Source organism: Phyllostomus hastatus, unplaced genomic scaffold, assembly GCF_019186645.2.
Source record: "Phyllostomus hastatus isolate PE091 unplaced genomic scaffold, TTU_PhHast_1.1 phas_scaffold_501, whole genome shotgun sequence".
NCBI lineage: Eukaryota > Metazoa > Chordata > Mammalia > Chiroptera > Phyllostomidae > Phyllostomus > Phyllostomus hastatus.
The window spans coordinates 32,393,146-32,416,457 of record NW_025334033.1 but is presented as its reverse complement, the minus strand read 5'-3'; the positions used below and the strand labels follow the sequence as shown (position 1 = coordinate 32,416,457).

Sequence of the window (23,312 nt, the reverse complement as noted above, 5' to 3'; positions counted from 1 at the left end):
TTTATTTGCTTAAAAAGGCAACCTTGATCTGATGTCTTTTTGAGAGAGAGAGTTGAAGGAAGAGAGAAAGACAGGGACAGAAACACTGATGTGCGAGTGATATATAGATCAATTGCTTCTCCCATGTCCCTAACCCAGGACCTAGACCACAAACCCTGGCATGTGCCCTGAGCAGGAATCAAATCAGTGACATTTCAGTTCACAGGCCTGGTGCTCAATCCACTGAACCACACCAGCCAGAACTGATAAGTCTATTTTTTATCTCCCAAATACAATAAATAGATCACTACCCTTATGCCTTTGCTCATGCATTTTAAATGAGATAATGGATGTAATGCACTTAGAACAGTGCCTAGCACACAATGAGCATGCAGTAAATATTAACACTACAATTTCTCTGACTTTGTGAGTCCAACTCAATTCTCACTGGCCTGGACTAGCCCACTTCAGCCCACACATATATCTCCTTTCTCTGTGTAGTATTTGAAAAGAATACTTGATTATTAGAGCATTTCAAGCATATGCCTTACCTAGCCTTAAATTTCTGCTGCATATACAAATTACTGACAAATAGGATTTTTAGGTAAGGCACTTTTGCATTGTACCAATATTATCAACTTTTACTTATTAAGTCCCAGCTTAAACTCCCAAGTACATGATTAGGGTACTCTAGTTTACCCTAGACTCTAGGCCAGAGGTGTCAAACTCATTTTCACCAGGGGCCACATCAGCCTCACAGTTGCCTTCAAAGGGCCGAATGTAATTTTAAGACTATGTAAATGTAACTGCTCCTTAACAGTTAAGCGAGAGCTTGGCGCTCCTGCTGAGTAGGAACAAGGTGCTGGGATGGATAAAACAAACTGGAGGGCCAGATTCGGCCTGCGGGCCTTGTGTTTGCCACCTGTGCTCTAGGCTCTTGCTGACAGGGGGATATAGTGTTCTTAGCAAACCTCACTTCCAAAAATGAAGCTCTAATGGGATCTTAAAAGGAAGAAATTTACTTATTAAATAATATGAAAATGTCTATAGTTATGATTTATCAGGTAGAGATGCAATATAAATTGTGCACTCTAAATTTTCTAAAACTTTTTTTTTTCTGTTCAGTCATTTCATGTAGGTAGAACTTTTCTTACACCAAAAGGAGCATATCCAGGGTCCGGCACAAATCACGCCCATTTTTTATTACAAAATCTTTTATTATAAAATCATAAGCATGTAATTCTATAACATAACAATATCACACTCAAGCATACCATATGACATTTTAGGTGAAATATTCAAATTAAAACTATAAATTATTATACCCATATTAATATTACCCTACCAACCACACTCAAGCAGGCCTTACTTCTGCCGGACCCTGTATATAAATAGTCATGCAAATAATCAGATCAGTGAAAACATTTCCTATTTTTCACAATGATCTCTGAAATTCACAATCTATTGAGTAGTCACATGATTTTTACAGGAAAAAAAATTTCTCAATCCAAATGGAAAGCCATGTTTTCCATTATACAGATCACTTAAATCATGTGACTCAAAATCTGTTGATGATCAAGTAAGAAAATTACATTACTGAAAGTAAGCTTTTTATAAGCAAACACACATACACACAAAGTACATTAATAACCACTTGTTCACCTCAATCACACTTATGGTATAGTACAGACTACCTGAGTTCAAAGTCTGGCTCTGCTGCTTATTAACATATACCTTTCCTGAGGCTCAGTTTTCTGGACTATAAAATGGGAGCCCTTTCCCCAAAGTCATGAGGATTAAGAGAATACCCATGAAATTCTTAGAACAATAAACTGGTATATGGCAAATGATTAAAAAATGCTCTTATTATTCTTAGAGTATTTCCCAATTTGATCTCTTTAGGTCTAGACCCAACCTAGGACTTACTCATAAGCGCTAACTTTTAAAAATAAAGATAGAGAAAGCACTTTGGCTTGCCACCTTAGAACAAACTTCAAAGATTCAAATCCCTGCTTTTATAATTCCCATAACAAACTTGTTTTTTCCCCTCTCATATGCTCTGATCTTCTTAGGCCAGTCCATTCAGGTGTAATGGGAAACAGCTTTTATAGTCATGAATAATCAGATTCACATAGGTCTTTCTGTGAACTACAAGTGTTTTTATTTTTTAAAGCCCATTTGTAAATGTCCTCTATAAAACTCTCATAACTCCTGCTAAATTATTTGTTTAGTTTCTAAGAATTATATATTCCCACACCCTACTATGTAAGTAGCATACAACTCTAGGGAAGAAATAATTCATGCGTAAATTGTTTTTCCTAGTTTATATTGGTTACAGGAATAATACCAGAAGAAACCAAATGTCATGTTACACATTAGTTTCCAAGTCAATAAAACACTTTCTGTTACAAAGTTTCATAATATAAAATATTGGACTCAGGGCTTGATTACAGTAATACCAACTGAATAAAAGCCACAGTTCAATATCTGAACTTATTCCAAACTAATCTAGGTCGTCTGGAAGCACTTGAACAGAGAAGCACATTTAACTTATATCCAAAGACCAGCAAAACTACCAAAATATAAGGCAACTATTTTTAATAAAATGACTCATAAAACTTTAGAGTTGTTAAAATTAAAACTGAAAAACTAATCTCATATATTTAAACTAATTTAGGGAAAAAGAAAATCTCAGACTACTCAATAACATTTGAAGGATCCCTAAATGTTCAAATGTAAATTATATTTGCCACTGAATCCTCAAGTTTGTATTAGACTCATTCATTTAACAAGTCTTTTACTTTGAATTGTTAGATGTCCTATATGTTAACATTTTTTAAAAATTGGGCTTTATAACTGGGGTCAACAAACATTTTTCATAAAGAGCCAGATAATAAATATTTTAGGCTTTTCAGGCTAAATACTGTCTCTTGCATACTCATATTTGTTTTTGACAGCTATGGGAGGAACTTAGGGGGCAGAGGGATTAAGCAAAGAGGAAAAAGGACTCATGGACATGGACAATAGCATGGTGATTGTGGGGGTGGGGTGAGAGGGGGTATAAGGAAAATAAATGGTAATGGAAAAATACAATAAAAAAGAACAAAAAAGAAAATGACAATACAATGTCTTAAAGTTTCAGAAAAATTAAAGAAAAACAGGCTGCAGCCAGATTTGCCCTTGGCCATGGTTTCCCCACCCCTGCTTTATACTATATATATTATCTTCTTGTTATTATGTCAATTCCTCTGATATTATTCTCCCTTCAAATATTTGTTCAAATGTCACCTTCCCAATGAGGCCTTCTCTGAACGCATTCCTGACTGTCCATATATATAAAACATAGTATATAATACATAGTTTATCACCTAACATTTTATCATCTGATCTTTGTCCCCACACCCCACCCCTGACCACCACCACCAAGATAAGTTCTATGAAGGCAGGTATTTTTTCACTGATGTATCTCAAGTATATCAGCAGGTGCTTAATAAATTTACCTTCACACTTATAAAACAAATACTATGGAGGAAATATATAGTATCCTAGTGAAATAATTTAACAAATGAAAAGGTATTAGAGAACAAAACTGACAAATACTTTCATTTTTAAATTGTTTCTAGCCATAAAACATTTTAAAGGGAAAAAAGGTTCAAAATAAAAGCATTTTCTTACTGTCTCACAATATGAAGAATTCTCTTATTATTAATTCCCTGGAGGTTCACCATTACTTTAGCTTATTTAATAACAAATTTCAATTGTCATTCTTCAACCTCTCCACAGACCTGTTCTGCCTCTTTGATCTCTTTGGTCTGTATTCCCTCCCCATTCAACTCACTAATCCAGTTTGGCAACTTTGAAGTTTAGCAAATCAGGGAAAAGTTACTTTGTTTCATCTATGGCTCCATCTCCCAGTGTACCCTTTTAATATATTTCCTAATATTGTAATCTTTCATACTTTGTCTTTACCATTTAAAATAAAGCAAAAAGCTGTTTCTATTTAATGTTATACTCCAAATACACTATTCTCAGTGATTAGTTAGGCATAAAAGTTATTTTTACTGCTATATGTGGTTTTACACTTTTCACCTATTAAAAAAACAAAACAAAACAAGATTTGCCTTACCATCACTGATATATACTTGGCAAGGTACTAAGGAATTTAGTAAGCACCATCACCATTCAGATTATGGCTACTGTATTTCTAAATTTATATTAAAACATAACCTACTAAACAGTAAAATAGTTCCTACTGCTATCACTGATAAATTGATACTTGATAGCCATTAGTAAATCACAATACTAAATATGTTAATAACAATAATGTGACGGTCTAAATCACACTACAGATCACACACAGTAAAACATTCTAAAATCAAAGTACAGTAAGTGCCAATACAAGAGGGAATGCTTACAGCAAAGGAAATGTTTTAAGGACCCTTTTATTGAAGTTATTCTTCATCTACTATTTTCTTTCTAAATGGCTAGTTCTGTCTTTCTAATCAGACAAGCAACAAAGTCCAACTTTAAAATCCAAGTCAGATGTTAAAGGTTAAGATGACTTGGCAGGCCAATTCTTTAGAGACACAATTCTGTACTCCTTAAATACACTAAGATTGTGATTTTGAAAAAACTAGAATAGAAACTGCTAGAGAACTTTATTTTCTAAATTATTTTCAACTGTTTTTGTGTCCTAAATTACCATAAAATCAGGTAAGTTTGGTGGAACTAAACCAGGGCAAAACCTCCTTATCGAGCTAGCTTTCAAGAACAAAATTCTCCTTTTTTGTTTTTAAAAAAGTTAGGTGACTACCACATTAAGTCACTTTATACCATATGTCCCTGGAGAATAACATGGCCCAACACACCACATGTCCCACTTAATCTAGTTCAAAGGAGCAACATAACGTGAGAAACTGCACTGTGTAATTCCTTTATTTTCTGCATATTAGTGCTTTACCAACACTACAACCATTAAGAACACAATTCCAGGTACTGTACTTTTTAGTTTGGGGCAGTCTACAGACCCATTTACTTATATTAGACAAGATTAACCTCATTCAAAATGTACTGCAGTTTATAAATTCACATAAATACAGAAATTGATGCAATTAAACAAAAACTTCAGGATCTCGTTTTTAAAATTCTTAGAGTATAACTTTCTCTGCAGGCTATAATTTCCTGCCCCATGATTAGCAAGTTATGGTTCAATTTAACTACATCAATTATCGGCCTTTTATATCCTTAAAAAAAAATGTAAGTGAAAATTACAATTTCTTACCAAAAGGTTTAGGATTTTCCAAATTTCAAATATTTGTTTCCCCCCTCCACCCCCTTGTTATTAAACATTTCAAATAAACTAAAAATAACCACATCTCACCTGCAACATTCAACAGCATTCACTTGATGTATAAAATTTTAACTATGCCCCATTATTTTAAGACACAAAAATGGCTGCCTATCACTCTAACTCTCTTAAGTTAGAAATACTACATTTAGAATTAACACGAGGGTTTCAAGTTTCCTCCAGTTTAGGCATTTATACCTTTGTGCTTGTTTCAGGATGTTATTGTAGCATTGATATCTGTATTACCGATGTATGTACCTTAATGTAATAATTTGAAACACTAAGAATTAAACTTATGGTAGAGCCTTGGGAATCTTAAAAGCAACTAAAATGTTCTTAGATGTGTCCGCCAGCTCCATTTCTAGAGATACTTCTACTGAAGTGAAACTGAATTTTACACTTTTGTTGCATTTTTAATTCAAAAATCTCTGTGTACCATCAGGAGTCTGCAGCATAGCACCTTAGCTCATCTGCTATAAGTAAAATGTTTTGTCAAGTTTTACTTTTAATAGTTAATTTCTCATAGCCTTTGCTTTTCATACATCTTTGGTAAAAGCTCCATCATACAATATGGCCAAAGCACGAAGGACCAATACTGTCCAACTATATACCATGATATCCCGCTCAATTTGTTTTCAAACACCCTCATAAAACCCATATTTTTTCCTGTATACTGCCTTTGCAGTCTACATTTCTGAAATTCCCTAACTTTAATTCCTTGAGGATCTCTAAACTTAATCCTTAAGGCTATTTAAGAACCACATGCTGCTTCACAATTCTGTATCAGGCATTAATATTTGGTTCAAAGTATTATCATAGTGGTCTCAAAAATCTAGTTACTGGTCCTAACTAGCTGAGCAAGTAATGTTAGGATCTAGATATCACCAAGCGAGCACACTGCTTACCCTTGAAGAAAAGTATGTTTACATTCATTGTCATCTGTAGGTTCTTTCTCTTCATCCTACTTCCCCTTTAATTGTCATTCCTCATGTCTATACGTCATTCATTCAGCACATTTCCTTCCTTAAAGGAGATGGTGTATTATTGAACCAACAGGATATCTGACTTACTATTTGGATGAGTTAATCCTACAAACAGTACTAAATATCTTTTTTTATAAAACATCTTTTCCAGTGTTCTTATTCATGGAGGTGTGGATCACTCATCTATAAAAAACACCTTCATCTTCAATCAGTTGCTGTAATGTAAAAACAGGAATGTATATTTTTCCAACTAGGTAAAAGGTGCATACAATTTGAATTGTTAAATGCTTTATTAATGAACAAAGTAAACATCCTAGTAATTTTAAAACTATTGATCTTAGACATTTGAAACATGGTAAAAGTATATATTCCAGTTTTGCCCAAAAATCACTTAAAATATCTACAAATATTTTAACTGTGTGCAGATATACCATTATTGCTCCATTTCTTGGAAAGTCTTTTTAAAGTTAAAAAAGGCAAAACACAGCAAAGTTGTCAACTTTGCAGTGAAAAAAAATCTGTTCTTGGCAGGTTACAATTTCATATTTTTACGTGGTGTAAGTTAGCTATGTAATGGGGAACTTGAGATTTATCCCTACTCATGCATGATGTATGTTTCAGAACTTAATAGCTGGCATTTCAAAGAACTTCTTATATTACCTTTTTAACATACGGATGTGCAATCGGAACATATTACAATGATATTACTCATTATTTGCCACTGTGGGCTAAGTTTACTATACTGGTCTTAGATATTAAAGGTCACATTTGAAATTACTAAGTGAAAGAACTCATAAGGGAGGAGAAAAGGCCTTAAATATAAAACACAAACGGCAGTTTGATTAAGCAATAATTTTCAGTTTACTAGATGAAACAGACTTGCAACACAGTCTGCATGAATGCAAAATAAGCCATCTACAGCAAGTGATAAGGAAACTGGGCAAAAAGGAAAAAAGCATACATTGGGGGGAAAAAAGATTCTCCTGAAATAAAAAAATCATACCATTATTATAAAGGACTTTACCAAGAACTGCTATATTTTCCCCATCCCATTTGCTGGAAGTTAACAAAAGCATCTAACACTTTGTGTTCATGTCAAATGTCAGATCAGATCATCCTAACGCAAAGCAAAAAAGAAAGAAAGAAAAAGAAACAAACAAAAAGGAAACCCCCTAACCCTCCCAAACTGTAGAACAGTAACTCGAGTTCAAATTCAAAAGAGAGTGGCAATTGAAAGAGGTGATGGTGTCGATAATCCTATGAATGGGTTTTTGATTTCTCTCCTTCCGGGGGGATGGGTGGAGAATGCTCATTAGGATTTGTAGTTAGAGGTTAACCATGTGAGCCCCTCATAGAGTCCGTCCCCTGAGGTGGCACAGGAGGGCTGCACATACCAGTTCCTGTCCCGAATCCGGGTCAGGCCCAGTTTCTCCTGGATCTCGTGGGGTTTCATGGCATCAGGCAGGTCCTGCTTGTTGGCGAAGATGAGGATTATGGCGTCCCTCATCTCCCGGTCATTGATAATGCGGTGCAGCTCCTGGCGGGCCTCGTCGATGCGGTCGCGGTCGGCGCAGTCCACAACGAAGATCAGACCCTGGGTCCCGGTGTAGTAATGCCGCCAGAGCGGCCGGATCTTGTCCTGGCCGCCCACATCCCACACGTTGAACTTGACATTTTTGTAAGTCACCGTCTCCACGTTGAAACCCACGGTGGGGATGGTGGTCACCGACTGGCCCAGCTTCAACTTGTACAGGATTGTTGTCTTGCCGGCCGCGTCCAGGCCCAACATGAGGATCCGCATTTCCTTGTTCCCGAAGATCTTGGATAGCACCTTCCCCATCGCGTCGGAGGAGCCGGGGCCGGGGGCATTCAGGTGTCCCGAGTCCCCTCAGCCAACAACGCGGCCGCCGCTGCGAAACCGAAACGGAGCCTCCCAGCCGCGAGGGCGCCCGTGCGGCCTGCGTGGGAGTTGCCTCCTCGGGGCAGAGGCCGGGGGCCGCCGCTCACTCGGGCATCACCGACCGCACAACTTGGTTCCTCCAGTCACCGCCGCCGCCGGGGCCCTGAGTCTGCGCCGGGAGCCGCCGCCCTGCTGAGGCGCGGCCCGGCCCGGAACTGCCCTTCCCCCAGCAGGCGCCGCGCGAGCGCTGCTGCGGTTCCCGCTCCTCAGCCCTCTCCTCTCAAACGTCTCGGGAGACTACGACCCTCCGGTCTGCCCGCCGATCCGCGAACACCGGGCTCACCACCGACCCAAGCTACCCGAGAGGCAGCGAGGCTCCGGCGTACCGTCAGGTCATTGATCCTCGCGGGAACTCGGTGCGCTGCCTGCAGAGACACAGAGAAGGAAAAGAGAGTTACCGCCAGAGCTCCAGAGGGAAGCGGCAGACGAGGTGGCCCGCCTTCCCAGCTCGGCCCGGGAGGTTACCCAGCCGCCGCCCCGAGCGCGGGCTCCCAGCCGCCACCTCCTCCTCCCAGCTCTGCTGCCGCTGCCGCCGGAAAAGGCGCCGAGGAAACCGCCTCACTTCCCCTCCCTACCACGCACGCGCAGCAGAGGCCGACCGTTCAGACCGGAGCGACCTCTGTTAGGAGGTCCGCGCGCCGAGCGTCATGAGCGCCACGCGTAGAGGGGCGGGGCTACGGCAGCTCGGAGGGCTTGCAGGTGCGGCCCTCCACAGATTCACGTTCTCGGAATCTGACGCCTGTGTATCCTTCGTTACTCTAGCGTTTTCTCCTCGCTCTGCTTTTCTCTTCCCCAGTACCCCACTCGAACTACAGGAGCAAAGACACTGGGGAGCTGCACAGGGTGGGGCCCGCGGGTAGCCCGCTCCCCTGACCAACGCCTCCCCATGCTGCTTCCAGGTCTTTTCTCAGACCTCGTTGCTCGCCAGATCCTCCCAGAGTTCCCTCCATACCGCCCCAGCCTTCGTGCTCTCTCGCTCTGTCACGGAAGCCCTATCTGCTGTTTTTACCTTTCCCCCAGCCCGTTCTCGGCTTCCTTTATTCCTCGTGCCCTGTGCGTTTCCTGAAAGACACGTGGGAGACAACTGTTTCCTGTGGAATCTGCCAGTCAGTGAGTGCGGTGTTTTTACTAGCTTGGGTTTTCTGAGTGTTTGAACCCTATCTTTAAAGATACATCACGTCAGAACCAGTCCACATTTCTTAAATACTACAGTATTGTCAAGAGTTCCTGTCCTTGCCGCATTTTCAACTTTTTAGAATGTGGTAACTTTTCGTATTTAAATATGTCCCTTTAGTGTATTAGTAGTAGCTTCTCACCTACCACCCATTCTTAACTTCAAGAGGCCTAGATGACATAATTTTAGCATATCACTTAGAATCCAAAGGATTTAGGTGACTACTTCTGTGGCCTAAATCTAGGTATTTAACCTTTCTAAGTTATCTCATGTGGAAACAGTAGCACTGGCCTTGCTCTCTGCACCCCATTTGAGGTTTAAATAGTATCAGTGATCCTAACATTAAGGAAGACTTTAGGGAACCATTTTGTATCAAATGGCTCGTGATAATGTTAGCTTCAAGTTAAAACGAGGTGAAAGCTTTACATAAATGAACCAGAGGGAGGAGAAACAGGATTTTTTTTTTAAGGAACATGGTATAACAGCATGTGGTAGCAGACTTTTTATTTCATAATTTTAAAAATTTGATAGTGCATAGGTTAAATGATAACCTTAAAACTTCATGCCTGAAATAAAGTTATCAATATTTGGACAACGATCTAATTTACTTTCTGTCTGCCTTAATACGCACTTAATTCCCCAAGAGCCCCACGGGATAGGTAGCATTAAAATGGTTCCTTTACACTTGAGGAAACGGCTTTCCACGAGATTTCAAGGCCTCACAGCAACTTAAGAGGAGCCAGGATTCAAACCCAGAGAACCTGTTTCAAAAGCCTTGTGCTGTATAGCCCAAGTCACAAAACCATACTTCTTAGGGAAAAGGCCCCGGGCAGAGAGACTCACTTTTCTGCCTTCTCTATGTGGACGACCTTCCTGGATGGTCTCCCTGGTGAATTTGCTCTCAGCTGAGACAAAACAAGAAGAAAACCTGCCTCTCTCCAGTGTCCCAGCATCCAGAACGGTCAGAGACTGCTTGAAAAGGCTGGCCACGTTTGGGGAAGGACAGATTACCTATGTCTCTGTCGCCCCCTGCTGTCCAAATGAGAACCTCATGCCCACAGCCCTTGGGGAGCATCCCAAGCCCACAGCAGGCTTGAAAAGGGTGTCAGGAGCAGTGCTTCTTAAGGCATCCATGAAGTGGGACCAGGTGGTTGGGTTGTTTTTTTTTTAACTTGCTGGTAACTTTTTGTAAAATGCAATAAAAATGAATTAGTTAAAAAATGCTGCTTGAATGATGTAACAATGTCAAATTGCTATAAAAGTTCCTAAATGCTTACTCTCAAATTCGTAAGTACTTCCTGTTATTATCTTCATATGGACAGGTAACAATAGTTCCTGAGCCAGTGGGGGTCCAGGTGAGACAGGATTGTAAGAAGTAGGAAAATTCTTGGGCAAGTGAAATGGGGGAACCAAGACAAGAAAATTAAACAAGGCCAAACAGTTTGAGCAACTTACAACCAGCCAGTGAGTTGCAAGACCTTAGGAATTTCTTCTTCCCAGATTCCCACATTTCCCCTGTATAAACTTGCTTCTGAAAGCTCAAGGGAAGGTGGATGGTAAGGTTTTTACGTGCCACCTTCCCAGGTTGCTGGCCTCTAATATTAATAAAAGAGCAATTAGCCCTGGCTGGTGTAGCTCAGTGGATTGAGTGTGGGCTACAAACCAAAGCATCGCAGGTTTGATTCCCAGTCAGGGCACATGCCTGGGTTGCAGGCCGCGGCCCCCAGCAACCACACATTGATATTTCTCTCTCTCTCTTTCTCCCTCCCTTCCCTCTCTAAAAATAAAATAAAATCTTAAAAAAAAAAAAAAAGAATAGTGCTGGACCATACATAAAAACATTTCTTTAAAAAAATAAAATAAAAGTACAACTAGGCCCTGGCTGGTGTGGCTCAGTGGATTGGGTGCCAGCTTGTGAACCAAAAGCTTTCAGGTTCGATTCCCAGTTGGGGCACATGCCTGAGTTGCAGGCCAGATCCCCAGTTAAGGGCATGTGAGGCAACCAATGATGTGCCTCTCTCCGCTTACGGTGAGAGGCAGAACAAGCCCCAGACTTGGTTGCCCTCTGCTTCACGGGAACTGCATTTGGAGTAGAACTGGTCAAATAGCCACTGCTGGTACAAGGTCAAATTCCCTGGGGCACTGCCTCAGCAGGGGCAAGGACTCCTGTACCATTCTGAGGCTTGGGTCCTGCTGCTGTCTTCGGGTGCAGATCTGGACCTGCAGCTGAAGCAGAGGGGTAACTTAGGCCTGAGCGAGTCCCAGGACAGTGCCCAGAAGCCAAGTCCCGGGCTCTACACTTCTTGTCTATGAGACACCAGCAGGAAAGCTGAGGCTGTCCAAGCCAAGGAGGCCTCTAAAAATACAACTTCTTTTTCTGTCTCCGTGGCCGCCATGGCTCCTATGAAAAAGCTTGTGGCGAAGGGGGGAAAAAGAAAGAAGCAGGTTCTGAAGTTCACCCTCAACTACACCCACCCAATAGAAGATGGAATCATGGATGCTGCCAATTTTGAGCAGTTCCTCCAGGAGAGAATCAAAGTGAACGGAAAAGCCGGGAACCTCGGAGGAGGGTCTGTGACCATCAAAAGGAGCAAGAGTATTTGAAATATCTCACCAAAAAGTATTTGAAGAAGAATAATCTACGTGACTGGTTGCATGTAGTCGCTAACAGCAAAGAGAGTTACGAATTGTGTTACTTCCAGATAAACCAGGATGAAGAAGAGGAGGAAGATGAGGATTAAAACTCACTTACCTGATACATTTTGTACAAGTTCTTGAATAAAACTTAGGAACCAAAAAAAAAAAAAAATACAACTTCTTTCCCTGACAAGCTGGAAGGTGGGAGGTTATGAACTGAAGTGAGGGCAACAGTGGTGGTTGCCCTGGGTTTAATTCCAAAATTGTACAGTCACTTCACCTTGCCACTCTGAGCTTCCTCTTCCACAAGTGTAAAAAAAGGAGAGAGTTGGGTGCACACTGAGTTCCTTGTAAATCAAACATGCTCTGCTTGTCTTGAAAGATCTATTGCCTGCCCTCAGGGGAGGGCAGCAAGGCTAATGCATCTCCAATAGGACAAACCAGACTGAACTCAATGGAAATGTGCATTAACTGTGCTTTGCAGGATGCTCTCATGGCTTATTCAGGGATGAGCAGGATCCAGCACTGGAGACAGCAGAAAAGGAAGAAGCAATTGCATTATCCATTTGAGTCAATTGAATTCTTAAGATTGGCAATCAAGCCTGGACAGTTTTTCAGCAGCTGGGGCAGAGAAGTGAGTGCCATAAGTCACAGAGCACTTGTTATAAAGGAGGCATGGCTATGAATTCCCTAGAGGATACAAACTTTCTCCTGGCCCTAAATTTAAAAGAATTTTTCACATGTGACATTATTTAGGGGGCGATAAGAACACAGCAGCCTCCACAAGTTTTATGGCAAAAGCAGAAGTGGTTTTTGTGTGATTGTTTTCTTCCAGAAACCTTGGAGGAAAGCAAATGACACACCAAATAGCATTGCAGCTCAGTAACTGTCTTCTTAGTTTTTAGACAGCAAATGAACTTGAGCATATTAAAAGGAAAAGTCAAACTTGCTAAGTAAATTACACAGGAGGCAAGGCCATATTAAAGTGCACTTGCTTTCGTCTTAGCTGGGTCACTGATAGACATATAAACCTACCTTTCCTTCCCAAGGTATGGACTGACTCTCTCACCCCTGGACCAACAGCAAACATCCTTGTCTGCCTGATTCCCTCCCAGGTGCTGGCCTAGGGCACTCTGGTATGATGAGGCAAATTTAGCCATTCCTATGATTAGCCACTGTTGGGCAGCATTGAGCCAGCAACTGGAAAGCAAACTTTCAAAAATTCCCTTCATAGGCACAGCCATCCAGCTTGTATGCAATTCTACCAATCTATTAATTCTATTAATCTTGAAAATCCAACAGTCAGCTGTTTTCATAAATATTTAAAGGGTGTAAAAATAAAACAGTGGTTTCAATAGTAGGAATTCTCAGAATCTCTTAATATTTTAAGTGTCAATCCATTCTGTGAGAGATAGCAAAGAAATAATAACATTGTTTAAAACAAACTGCTGTTTTACATATACCATTTCATTTAATCTTACAAGAACTCTGTAAAGTATTGTCATTATCCCCACCATGCATATAAAGGAACAGGTAACTTGCCTACTCAAGTGCCTTATCTAAGGTCACACAGCTGTATAGTGGCAATTTGGGATTTGAATCAACACAGGTAGCCTGACACAGAGCACTTAACCCTGTATGCCAAAACACCTGTGGGATCTCACAGCTGGAAGAGTCTCTAGAGTCCACACTCCTTCCTAAGCAGATACTGTCTTCCCCATTCCAGCTCAGCCTAATGCCAAAGATTTTCGTATTTCAAGCTAAAACTGTCTCAAAATGGGCCAGAGTTGTTCTCTCCAGAGCTTCTCAGAATGAGTTTCTTTTCCCTATTAAAGCCTCTCCAATTTTTGAAAAATTAGAAATAGTGCTAATTATTACTCCCCATCCCTCAAACACACCTGTGGCAGGAATGGGGTCATTATTCTCAGTTTACAAATATGTCCCATCCCATTCCTAATGGTTAATGAAAGTGCTAGAATCTCCCAACATAGAAGTTTCACAACAGATCAGTTGCCTTAATCCACCAGACAGCACCTGAAACCATGATGCCATTACTAAGTCATACTTAAAAGCTATTACAAGTAATGCATGGTCGTGGTTTTTAAAAATTCAGGCGATATGGAAAAGGATAAGTTGAAATGGAAAAAACTTCTCCCATCCTTTCTAATGCCTCTCCCCAGAGGTAGTCACTGTTGTTACTTTTTAATCCTTCCCGAGTTTTTCTTTAAATATATAAATATATGCATTTGAATCCTTTAGCATATCATGTATACTGGTCTGAAACTTGCCTTTTTCTCTTAACAAGTTATCGTGGATATATTTTAGTAGCAGCATTCCTGTTAATGGCTACATGGAAGCCTCTCATGCACTTTTTTCCTCTTACAAATAATGCTTCAAAAAATAATGCTTCAGTGAAATTGTACATATATTTTTAATGGATTTCTGGAAGTGAAATTCCTGGGTGGAAAGGGAACAGTGCATTCTGAGAGAGAGAGCCCTTTTACACTCCTTTAAAAGTTGTAGTAATTTGCACTCATAGCAACAGTCCATTTTTCCAAGTGTTGTCAGCATGGTTTATCATCTAACTGTTAAATCTTCAATATTTGAAGACAGTTATTAATTCAGTCATTTGGTGTTTAGTATGCATCATCTACTTGTCAGGCACATAATTATTTTGAATTCTCCCATTTTAATTAGTGTTTATCTTTTCCAAAAGGTGGTTTTAAAATTTCACATGTGGGTGCATTCTGCCTCTTGGAAGCAGCCCTGTGCCTTCCCCTTACTCCTCTTTTTACCTGCAGCCACATTTCCTTTGCCTTTGTCTCTCCTAAACTCCAAGGGCCCTTCTGCTTTTGTAACTTGTTTCCTGAGCCCATACACAGCTCAGCTGGCTCAATTCTACTACCTCTGTAATTTTCTATTATTATTATTATTATTACTACTACTATTTTTAGAGAGAGGAAGGGAGAGGGAGAGAAACATCAATGTGTCGTTGCTTCCCACCTGCCCCATTACTGCAGACCTGGCCCACAACCCAGGCACGTGCCCAGACTGGGAATCAAATTGGCGACCCTTTGGTTTGCAGGCCAGCACGCAATTCACTGAGCCACACCAGCCAGGGCTTCCCCTGTAATTTTCTAAATAAACTTTCTCTCGTTATTTGAAAAATAATAAAATTTCACAGGTGGTTCTCTCCCTATCATTTTTAATTGAGAAGTACAAAAAAAAAAAGTAAAAGTTAACAGAAGCTTCAGATTTTAACACTTTTCTCATTGTGCAACACATTCAGTGACAATTAGGATTTCTTAAAAGTTGTGCTTAGCTCTGATTGATGTGGCTCAGTTGGTTGGGCATCTTCTCACATAACAAAAGGTCACTGGTTGATTTTCCGTCAGGGCACATAACTGGGGCAGGGCATCCATGAGAAGCAACCAATTGATGTTAGATTCTCTCACACATTGTTATTTCTCTTTCTCTCTGCCTTCCCTCTCTAAAAATAAATAAAATTTTTTAAAAAGAAAAAGTTCTTAGATGATTTGTCAGTGGGCACAGTCTTTTCCTAAAATTCTCAAACATGAGGGATTAGAGAGCCTTTACACCCAATTCTGGCTTTCTGCTGATGCAGAATTAAAAGGGTGCGTCAGCCAGCTAGCCATGGAACTAAGTATGCTTTCAGAGGTCACAGGATAATTTTAACAATGAAACTGTTTCAACAGCGTAGCAAGCGTGCTTGGTAAACATTCAGAAGTGTGAAACCAAAGCTGCTGCCTGGTTGTGAAGGTTGACAATGGTTTTGAGGAATCTAAGATTCATGCCTGCTGGACCTGGGGTTCCTGAGAACCAAGGGTGGCAGCTGTGTTCCTGGGACCTTACGAAGAGAAATAACATCACATGCAACCAAGCATTGATGGGCATGCTCACTTACTCTGTTCATTCCCCAATATGATGTACATCTTATTTACAGTTCGTAAAGAGCAAACCAAGCATCAGAATCTAAGATGGATGTAACTAGTTTTATTCCATATAAAAACAAATACAAGGTCAGCATATATATATATGTAGGTCTTTTATTAAATCATTCTTTCAAAAGGGTTTTTTTTTTTTTTTAGCTATTGTATTTTTACTGTATTAAAAGATTTGTTTTAAAAAACCAGCAACCCATTAGGCCATGTTAACACTTGTGTTGCTATAGTATACATTTGCAGTTATATTTAGTTTGGACTATTTGATATTTATATCCCAATTTGCCACTTAATTTTCAGTTGTTCTACATGCTGTGCTTTCCTTTTTCTTTTCTCTTTAACCCATTCAACTATTTCTTCAACTAAGTGAAGTGTATCTTCCTACTGACATTTGGAATTGTGCAAGGAATTCCTGTTATCTCAGGCCTCCCCAGAACTGAGGTAGGTACAATTACTTTAATGAAAAAACTGGTGCAGCAGGGAAGCAGAAGCATGGGGAGATGCTATCAAGCTTTGGAGGCAGAACCTGCATTTTCATAAAAATTTTTCTCAAGTTCATTGATTTTAGAGAGGGAACAATTGGTTGCCTTCCAAACCCACCCTGACCAGGGATTGGACCTGCAACCTAGGTATTTGCCCTGACCTGGAGCCAAACCCCCAACCTTTTGGTGTACAGGACAATGCTCCAAGTCACACCAGCCAGGGCCCTTCCACCCACTAATTTGTAACCTCAGGCATGTTAACCTTGAGCTTCCCACTTACCCATCTGTGACATGGGGTCTCACCTGGGGACTGCTGTGCTGTGCCTACAAAGACCAGCAGTGCTGGCCCTTAGCTGATGAGAAAGGTACCTAACATGAAGCTATGGAACAATCATTTTTGACACACATTCCTCGTTTCACAGTGGCCCTTTTCTAGTGTGGAAACCAACTTAAATTAACTATGCACTTATCCTCACTGTACCTTCCCCCTTACTCAAGGTCCTGAATTATTTACCAAACCTTTTATGATGTACACATGCTTACTGCCATCTCATTTTGGAGTTTTGTGTTGGAAAAGGGTCATTTACTAGAATGTTTTCTAATAAAACCTATTAGCAAGAATTCCTATCTGTAGTTTTTTACAGCTGATAATTTAGAATCATTTATTTTCTGATAAGCCTGAGATTTTTACTATTTTTAAGTGCTTCGAACATTCCCAGAGAGATGTATCTTTATGTTCACATGTGCAAGATTATAGGATATTCAATTTCTCGAAATACAATGGCCATTTGCTCAAGTGGTTGTAGTTAACTTACGCAAGCAGCCCTGTAACACTGGATTGAATGGGACTGACAGTCCTGCTTTTCTTCAACTTCTGAATCTCATGCCTCCCTGAATGGAGACAAGTTAACAGCAGAAATGTTCAAAGTGCCTGGCACATCACAGGTGCTCTCAATATACAATGTTTTATAAATCAAAGTCCTGTTGGGCCTTGGCATTTTGAAACGTGAACCTATTTCCACTTCACACCAATCCCCCCACCCTGCCAGGATTGTGCTTGGGCGTTAGCAAAGGAGCTTTCTAAATCTGAGGACTGGACCCCACCACTGACTTATTCATGCCTAGAAGACAAACCCTGTAACCATGGAATTAACACAGGTAATCTAGACAAGGTACCTACCCTGATCCTTTCTCCTACCTCCCCACATGCAGTTCTCAATGCAGCAATATCACATGTATTCTTAGTACAGTGTCCAGTTTGTGTCATAGCAGAAAGGCTGAAAACCAGCATTAGAGAAGTGAGATCATCTTTATATAGCAAATCCCCAGGCAATCAGCAAGACCAGCAGAAGTTCAGATTTTTATTGACTGTGTTACAAAAGAGGTCTAGTCAAATAGTCCAAAGCCCATGTCATCATCAGACTCCTCAGATTCTTCTTTCTTTGCTTCCACTTTCTTTTCCTCGGCTTAAAAAAAAAAAAAAAAAGGTCAATCACACACCTTTATTTTGAACTCTAAAGACACCTAGCCCCTTCAACTTACATGGTCAAAATACCCACAACTTCCCTCGAACTATGCTTTTGGTTTTAGGATTTCTATACACCATCGACTTAGTAAATCAAAGGCAATTTTGCGTGTAATCATTTTAGATTCCACTCCTCCCTCTAATACAAAGTTTCCTACCTGGAGCAGCAGCAGTTGAGGGGGCAGGACCTCCTGCTGGTGCCGCACTAGCTGCTGGGGCAGGTCCGCCAGCCCCTACATTGCAGATGAGGCTTCCAATGTTAACATTGGCCAGAGCCTGCAACACAAGTGCACACACAGGTCAATATTCAGTTCTGCCTTTTTGTTATAATACTTACCAGGAAAAAATAAGATGTACTTCCTTTCAAACTTAAATGAATAATATCTTCTTTCTCCTTTGCTGGAATCTGCCAGTGACAGTTTGCTACTCAGATTCCCTAAACTTTAAATCAGGGCAGTCCACACAGCTGTATTAAAAATAACCACTCATAAAAAATTCCCCAAGCTTTAAATCTCATGCTTGCATTCTATATTTAAGTATAAGGTACAACTAGCCAAATTCCTTTTATAGATGGGAAAACTGGCCCTCAAATGCTGGTTTAACCTGTTAAAAAAACAAAAACAAAAAAACTCAAGCTTTCTTAAGCCAGAATCCCTTCCAGTCCCACATCTCCTTTTACCAGTGAATTCATTTTCAAACCAAGTAATTCCAGGCCTTTTTCCAAAACGAATTTACTAAGATGATACAGGCCCAATGTTTTCAATCTTTCAAAGCTCTTTAGAGTGCACAAGGTGAACAGTTAGCATCTATGACCTTCACTTGCCAGACACTCAGTAGTCTGCACAACAGAAGGTAGCCAGAACCAAGTTCTTTGGGTAGGAAATCTTTTATACCCTAAAACATAAGTGGTCAATCAAAGGCTACCACATCCAACTTCCATTAAAGCATGCCATCATACTAGAAGGATCTCTTGGAATAGCATGGGAGTTACCTCCTAGGCAACCCTTTTAAAGGAATGACCTGGTTAATTCTTTTATCATGGTTTCAACAGAAGAGAAATCAGTCTGACTCAAGAAAGGAAAGACACAAAGACAACTGAAACCTTAATTAAAAACGCGAGGAAATATCACTTAAGAGTTGGCCCAACGGCATATTGGGCCTTCTGTTACTTTTAAACGTTTGGCATGAACACCTTACTTAATAATCAGTAAGTCTTCCCGAATTTACCTCTTCAAATCACTTTGCCACCACCAGCTTACCTTTGCAAACAGGCCTGGCCAGAAAGGTTCAACATTTACACCAGCTGCTTTAATAAGGGCATTGATCTTATCCTCCTAAAACAGATAAAGTGACAATCCATCAGCAACCAAACCAGCTTTCTTAAATGTCTCCAAAATACCGCAAATTTAAAATAAATCGTTCAAAACGTGTGTACTGAACCATGTTTATCCATTTTCAATATTTTATGTTTATTTAGGACAAGCTGTTCTTACGACTCTTTTCGGCTTTCTCGAGCAAAAGAAATGCCATCTGCTCCTGTGTGCCAGGCACCTTGTAAAGTGACAAGTCCATCGCTGCCATTTCACGGGCTGGGGCTTGCCCATGTAATGCTATTTTAAGTTACTACTAAAAGCTGGGAGGTGGAGCACAGGTCATGTGCTCTCCTTCTCACTACGCAACCTGGCTCCACGGAGCCTGCTAAAAGAACCAGAAAAATTCAAGAAAATCAAACCAAAAAGATGGCGTCCTGGAATGCAACTGGATGTGGATTAGGATACTCACGCGTTGCAAAAGTTTCTCTAAATACGCTCCCAAAGCCAGAGCGCGCAGCCGCAAACGTAAACCAGTCCCTCAGGGGCTAGCACGTGGCCTAGGCCCCTGGTCAACTCTCACGTGAGTCCACCAGATGGGCTCCAGGCCTAAAGCCGCCGCTGGGGTGTCGAGTGCCCCAGCTACAGCAAGAAGGGCCTGACCCGGAAGCCTGGGAGGGCAGGTAAATCTGCCGCCCGTGGGCCATCCCCGCCGCGGCCCCGGGCCCCCACTCACCGTCACCGTCACCTCATCGTCGTGCAGGATAAGGGCCGAGTAGATGCAGGCGAGCTCCGAGACGGAGGCCATGGTGTAGGCGAAAGCTGGGAAAGCGCTGCCGGGAGTGGTGCTAGTCGCCGGATGAAGTGAGGGCCTCACCCCAACGCGGCCTTAGCTTCCTCGGAAGAACCGAGCACCTTAGCGGCAACTGGGGAAAGGGGATGCTGCGCCTGCGCGCAGGGTCTTATAGGGACCATGAGGACCAATCCGTGCTGGCGCCAGGCGGAAGAGGCGGGGCGAGAGCCGTTCGCTACGACCACCTCGGAAGCGCCTGCGCAGGCGTGACTCGAGTTCAAAAAGTTGGTAGGAACCTATTGTACCTGTCACTGCTAATTAATCCATTGGTTTACACGCAGGTCAGGGATCGTGAACATTAAAAATATTTTTACGAAAAAGTCACCTGGGTAAATGAATTTTTCCATGCTATGTAGCTCCTGTAACACTATTCAGACATCCAGTTAATGACGTCCCAGCCCTGACCCCTCACCCCCACCACCACTTAAAGGTAGGAGCTACTTTACTGACTTTAGTCCTTGGTGCTTGGTAAAGCGTCTCAGGTGAAATAAGTGAATATAGGAGGAAATGAGAAACTTGCAGCCTTAGCATAGCAGTAGCATTTGAGCACCTATTAAGTCCCAAGCCCTGAGCCACATGCTACAACGTTTCATTTAATCTTCACCCAGCATAAGAATTAAATATTACTATCTCCATCTTATATATGGCAAAACTAAGGTTTACCAGGGTGTCCAACCTTTTGGCATCTTTGGGCCACACTGGAAGAAGAGGAGTTGTCTTGGGCCACACATTAAATACATAAACGCTAATGAAAACTGAGGGGGAAAAAAAAAAGGTTTTAAGTAAATTGACGATTTTGTGTTGGGCTACATTCATAGCCATCTTGGGACACATGTGGCCTGCAGCCACGTGTTGGACACCCATGGTAATTAACCCAAGATGACACAGTGTGCGGTGGAGTCTGGGTTTGGAATCGGGACTACTAATTTAAGTACCACCTTGTGTATGTGTGTGTGTTTGTGTGGAGAGGGATGTCTCGGGGATTATGAGTACATTTTATCTTCTTTTCCTTCCCAAAGAATAAAAAATAGATTAGGAATGTAGTGGAACTTCAATTTTTTATAACTAAGGCACCTGGTGATTGGCTGGAAATGCCTTGAAAGTGCACTAGAGATGTTGCAAGCCCTCTTGCTGCAACTGCTGCCTGGCTTAGGTGCTGTGCTCCATTCATTTTATCCCTTTAAGCTAATAAAACCTGTTGGGTTCACATTGAGAGTATTTTAAAAATGTTTTTTTAATTGAGGTATAATTGACATTGTCAATGTAAGAAGTGCCCAGGCCTGTAGGAATTTTTTAAATGAGTTTATTTGAGCCGAACTGATGACAATTGCCAGGAAGCAAAACCTCAATAAATTGAGAAAATGCTCTAGAGAATGGCAGGTCTGCACCCTGCTTTATACATTACAATCAAAAGAGAAAATGTAAGTGGGTTACATTAAATCCATTGGTGATAGATTAGAGAGGCGGGAGAAAGAAAAGCAGAGAAACTTCTGGGATTGGATAAAAAGTAAAATGATAGAAATACATACTTCTTTTACATAGGTGGGTACAGGATAGTTAGCAATCAACAATTAATTACAATGAGGGAATTTGTGACCTCCACTTTGGTGCTTTGGTGTGGTATCTGTGCTTTGAGGGGTCTGGAAAAAGGAAATTACTTTGACATTCCAAAGGTATGTTACTGTAGATGCAAAAAGACAAGAAACAGGCTTATTAAAGGTAGAGACTGACTTCTGTCAGGGACGTTTCTAGCCTAGGACATGACTACCTGCCATAAACTGCTTTTGGTTAATAAGGTTTAATTTCAGATCATCCTTTTGTGGTTACTTCAGGTCTCGGTTAATAAGGTCACCACACAGGCCTCCCCTGAGCTTGTCAGGTCTGGTATGTGGCCCCTTTTCATCTACAACATATAACAGTATATTAGTTTAATATGTACAATGTAATAATTTGACCACAAATTAATTTAGTTAACATCATCACCGTACATAGTTGTAATTTCTTTTTTTTATCAGTACAGAGGTCTTTTATTTTATTCTATATTTAGCATGCCATGAATTCATAGAGAATGAGTTCCAGCAGCTCAGGCTCCTTTCTATTGGTTCTCCACATCTCCCCCACCACTCACCTCTTGTCTTCTTGATGATAGCCATTCTAACAGGTGTGAGGTGATATCTCCTTGCAGTTTTAATTTGCATTTCCCTGATTAGTGATGTTGAGCATCTTTTCATGTAGCTGTCGACCATCTGTATTTCTTCTTTGGAAAAATGTCTATTCACATCTTCTGCCAATTTTTAATCAGATTTTTTTTGTTATTGAGTTGTATGAATTCTTTATATTTTTTGCATATTAACCCCTTATTTGATATGTGGTTTGCAAAATTTCTCTCCCATTCTGTAGGTTGCATTTCTATTTTGTTGGTTATTTTGCTGTGCAAAAACGTTTAAGTTTGACATAGTGCCATTTGTTGGTTTTTGCTTTTGGTATCATATCCAAAAAAGTCATTGCCAATACTAATGTCAAGGATCTTCTTTCCTATATTTCATCTTTTTTTCTAAGATCTTTTTTTCTAAGAATTTCATACTATCAGGACTTATGTTTAAATCTATGATCCATTTCAAGTTAGTTTGTTTATTTTACTTATTTTATTTTTATCTTTTTTATTGTTGTTCAAGTACAGTTGACTCCATGTTTCTCCCACTACTCCCCCCACCCAATTTCAAGTTATTTTTTGTGTGTAGTGTATAAAAACAGTTTCATCACTCTGCATATGTTTGTCCATTTTTTTCAACATCATTTGTTGAAGACACTATACTTTCCCCATTGGGTGACCTTGACTCTCTTATAAAATATTAACTGTATAAGTGGTGGGTAATTCTGAGTTCTTTATTCTGTTCTATTGGTCTTTTTGTCTATTTTGTGCCAATACTATACTGTTTTATTGCTGTAGCCTGATAGTATAGTTTGAAATCAGGAAGTGCGATACCTCCAGTTTTATTCTTTTTGCTTCAGGATTGTTTTGGCTATTTGGAGGCTTTTGTGGTCCCATACAAATGCTGTTTCTTTGAAGAATGGTACTGGGATATTTTGACTGGGGTTG

General features: G+C 40.6%; 2 protein-coding genes and 1 pseudogene across 3 annotated transcripts; 1 reads left to right on the top strand and 2 right to left on the bottom strand.

Moving 5' to 3' along the window:
- Nucleotides 1-4,896: 4,896 nt before the first annotated feature.
- ARF6 (ADP ribosylation factor 6) lies at nt 4,897-8,893 on the bottom strand. 2 transcript variants are annotated; one of them, XM_045822298.1, is made up of 2 exons: nt 8,735-8,893; nt 4,897-8,634 (listed from the first exon to the last, which is right to left on the bottom strand). In XM_045822298.1, exon 2 carries the CDS (start codon nt 8,147-8,149, stop codon nt 7,622-7,624), a length of 528 nt encoding a protein of 175 aa, XP_045678254.1. In that variant the 5' UTR covers nt 8,150-8,634; nt 8,735-8,893; the 3' UTR covers nt 4,897-7,621. The 2 variants fall into 2 exon arrangements, with proteins under 2 accessions (XP_045678254.1, XP_045678255.1); XM_045822299.1 differs by having other exon boundaries at nt 8,772-8,877.
- Nucleotides 8,894-11,828: 2,935 nt separating this feature from the next.
- On the top strand, nt 11,829-12,235 carry LOC123808773 (annotated as a pseudogene).
- A 5,636-nt stretch (nt 12,236-17,871) lies between these two features.
- On the bottom strand, nt 17,872-20,315 carry RPLP1 (ribosomal protein lateral stalk subunit P1). Its single transcript, XM_045823885.1, has 4 exons — nt 20,096-20,315; nt 19,309-19,383; nt 18,208-18,325; nt 17,872-17,990 (listed from the first exon to the last, which is right to left on the bottom strand). Exons 1-4 carry the CDS (start codon nt 20,165-20,167, stop codon nt 17,911-17,913), a joined length of 345 nt encoding a protein of 114 aa, XP_045679841.1. The 5' UTR covers nt 20,168-20,315; the 3' UTR covers nt 17,872-17,910.
- Between the last annotated feature and the right edge of the window lie 2,997 nt (nt 20,316-23,312).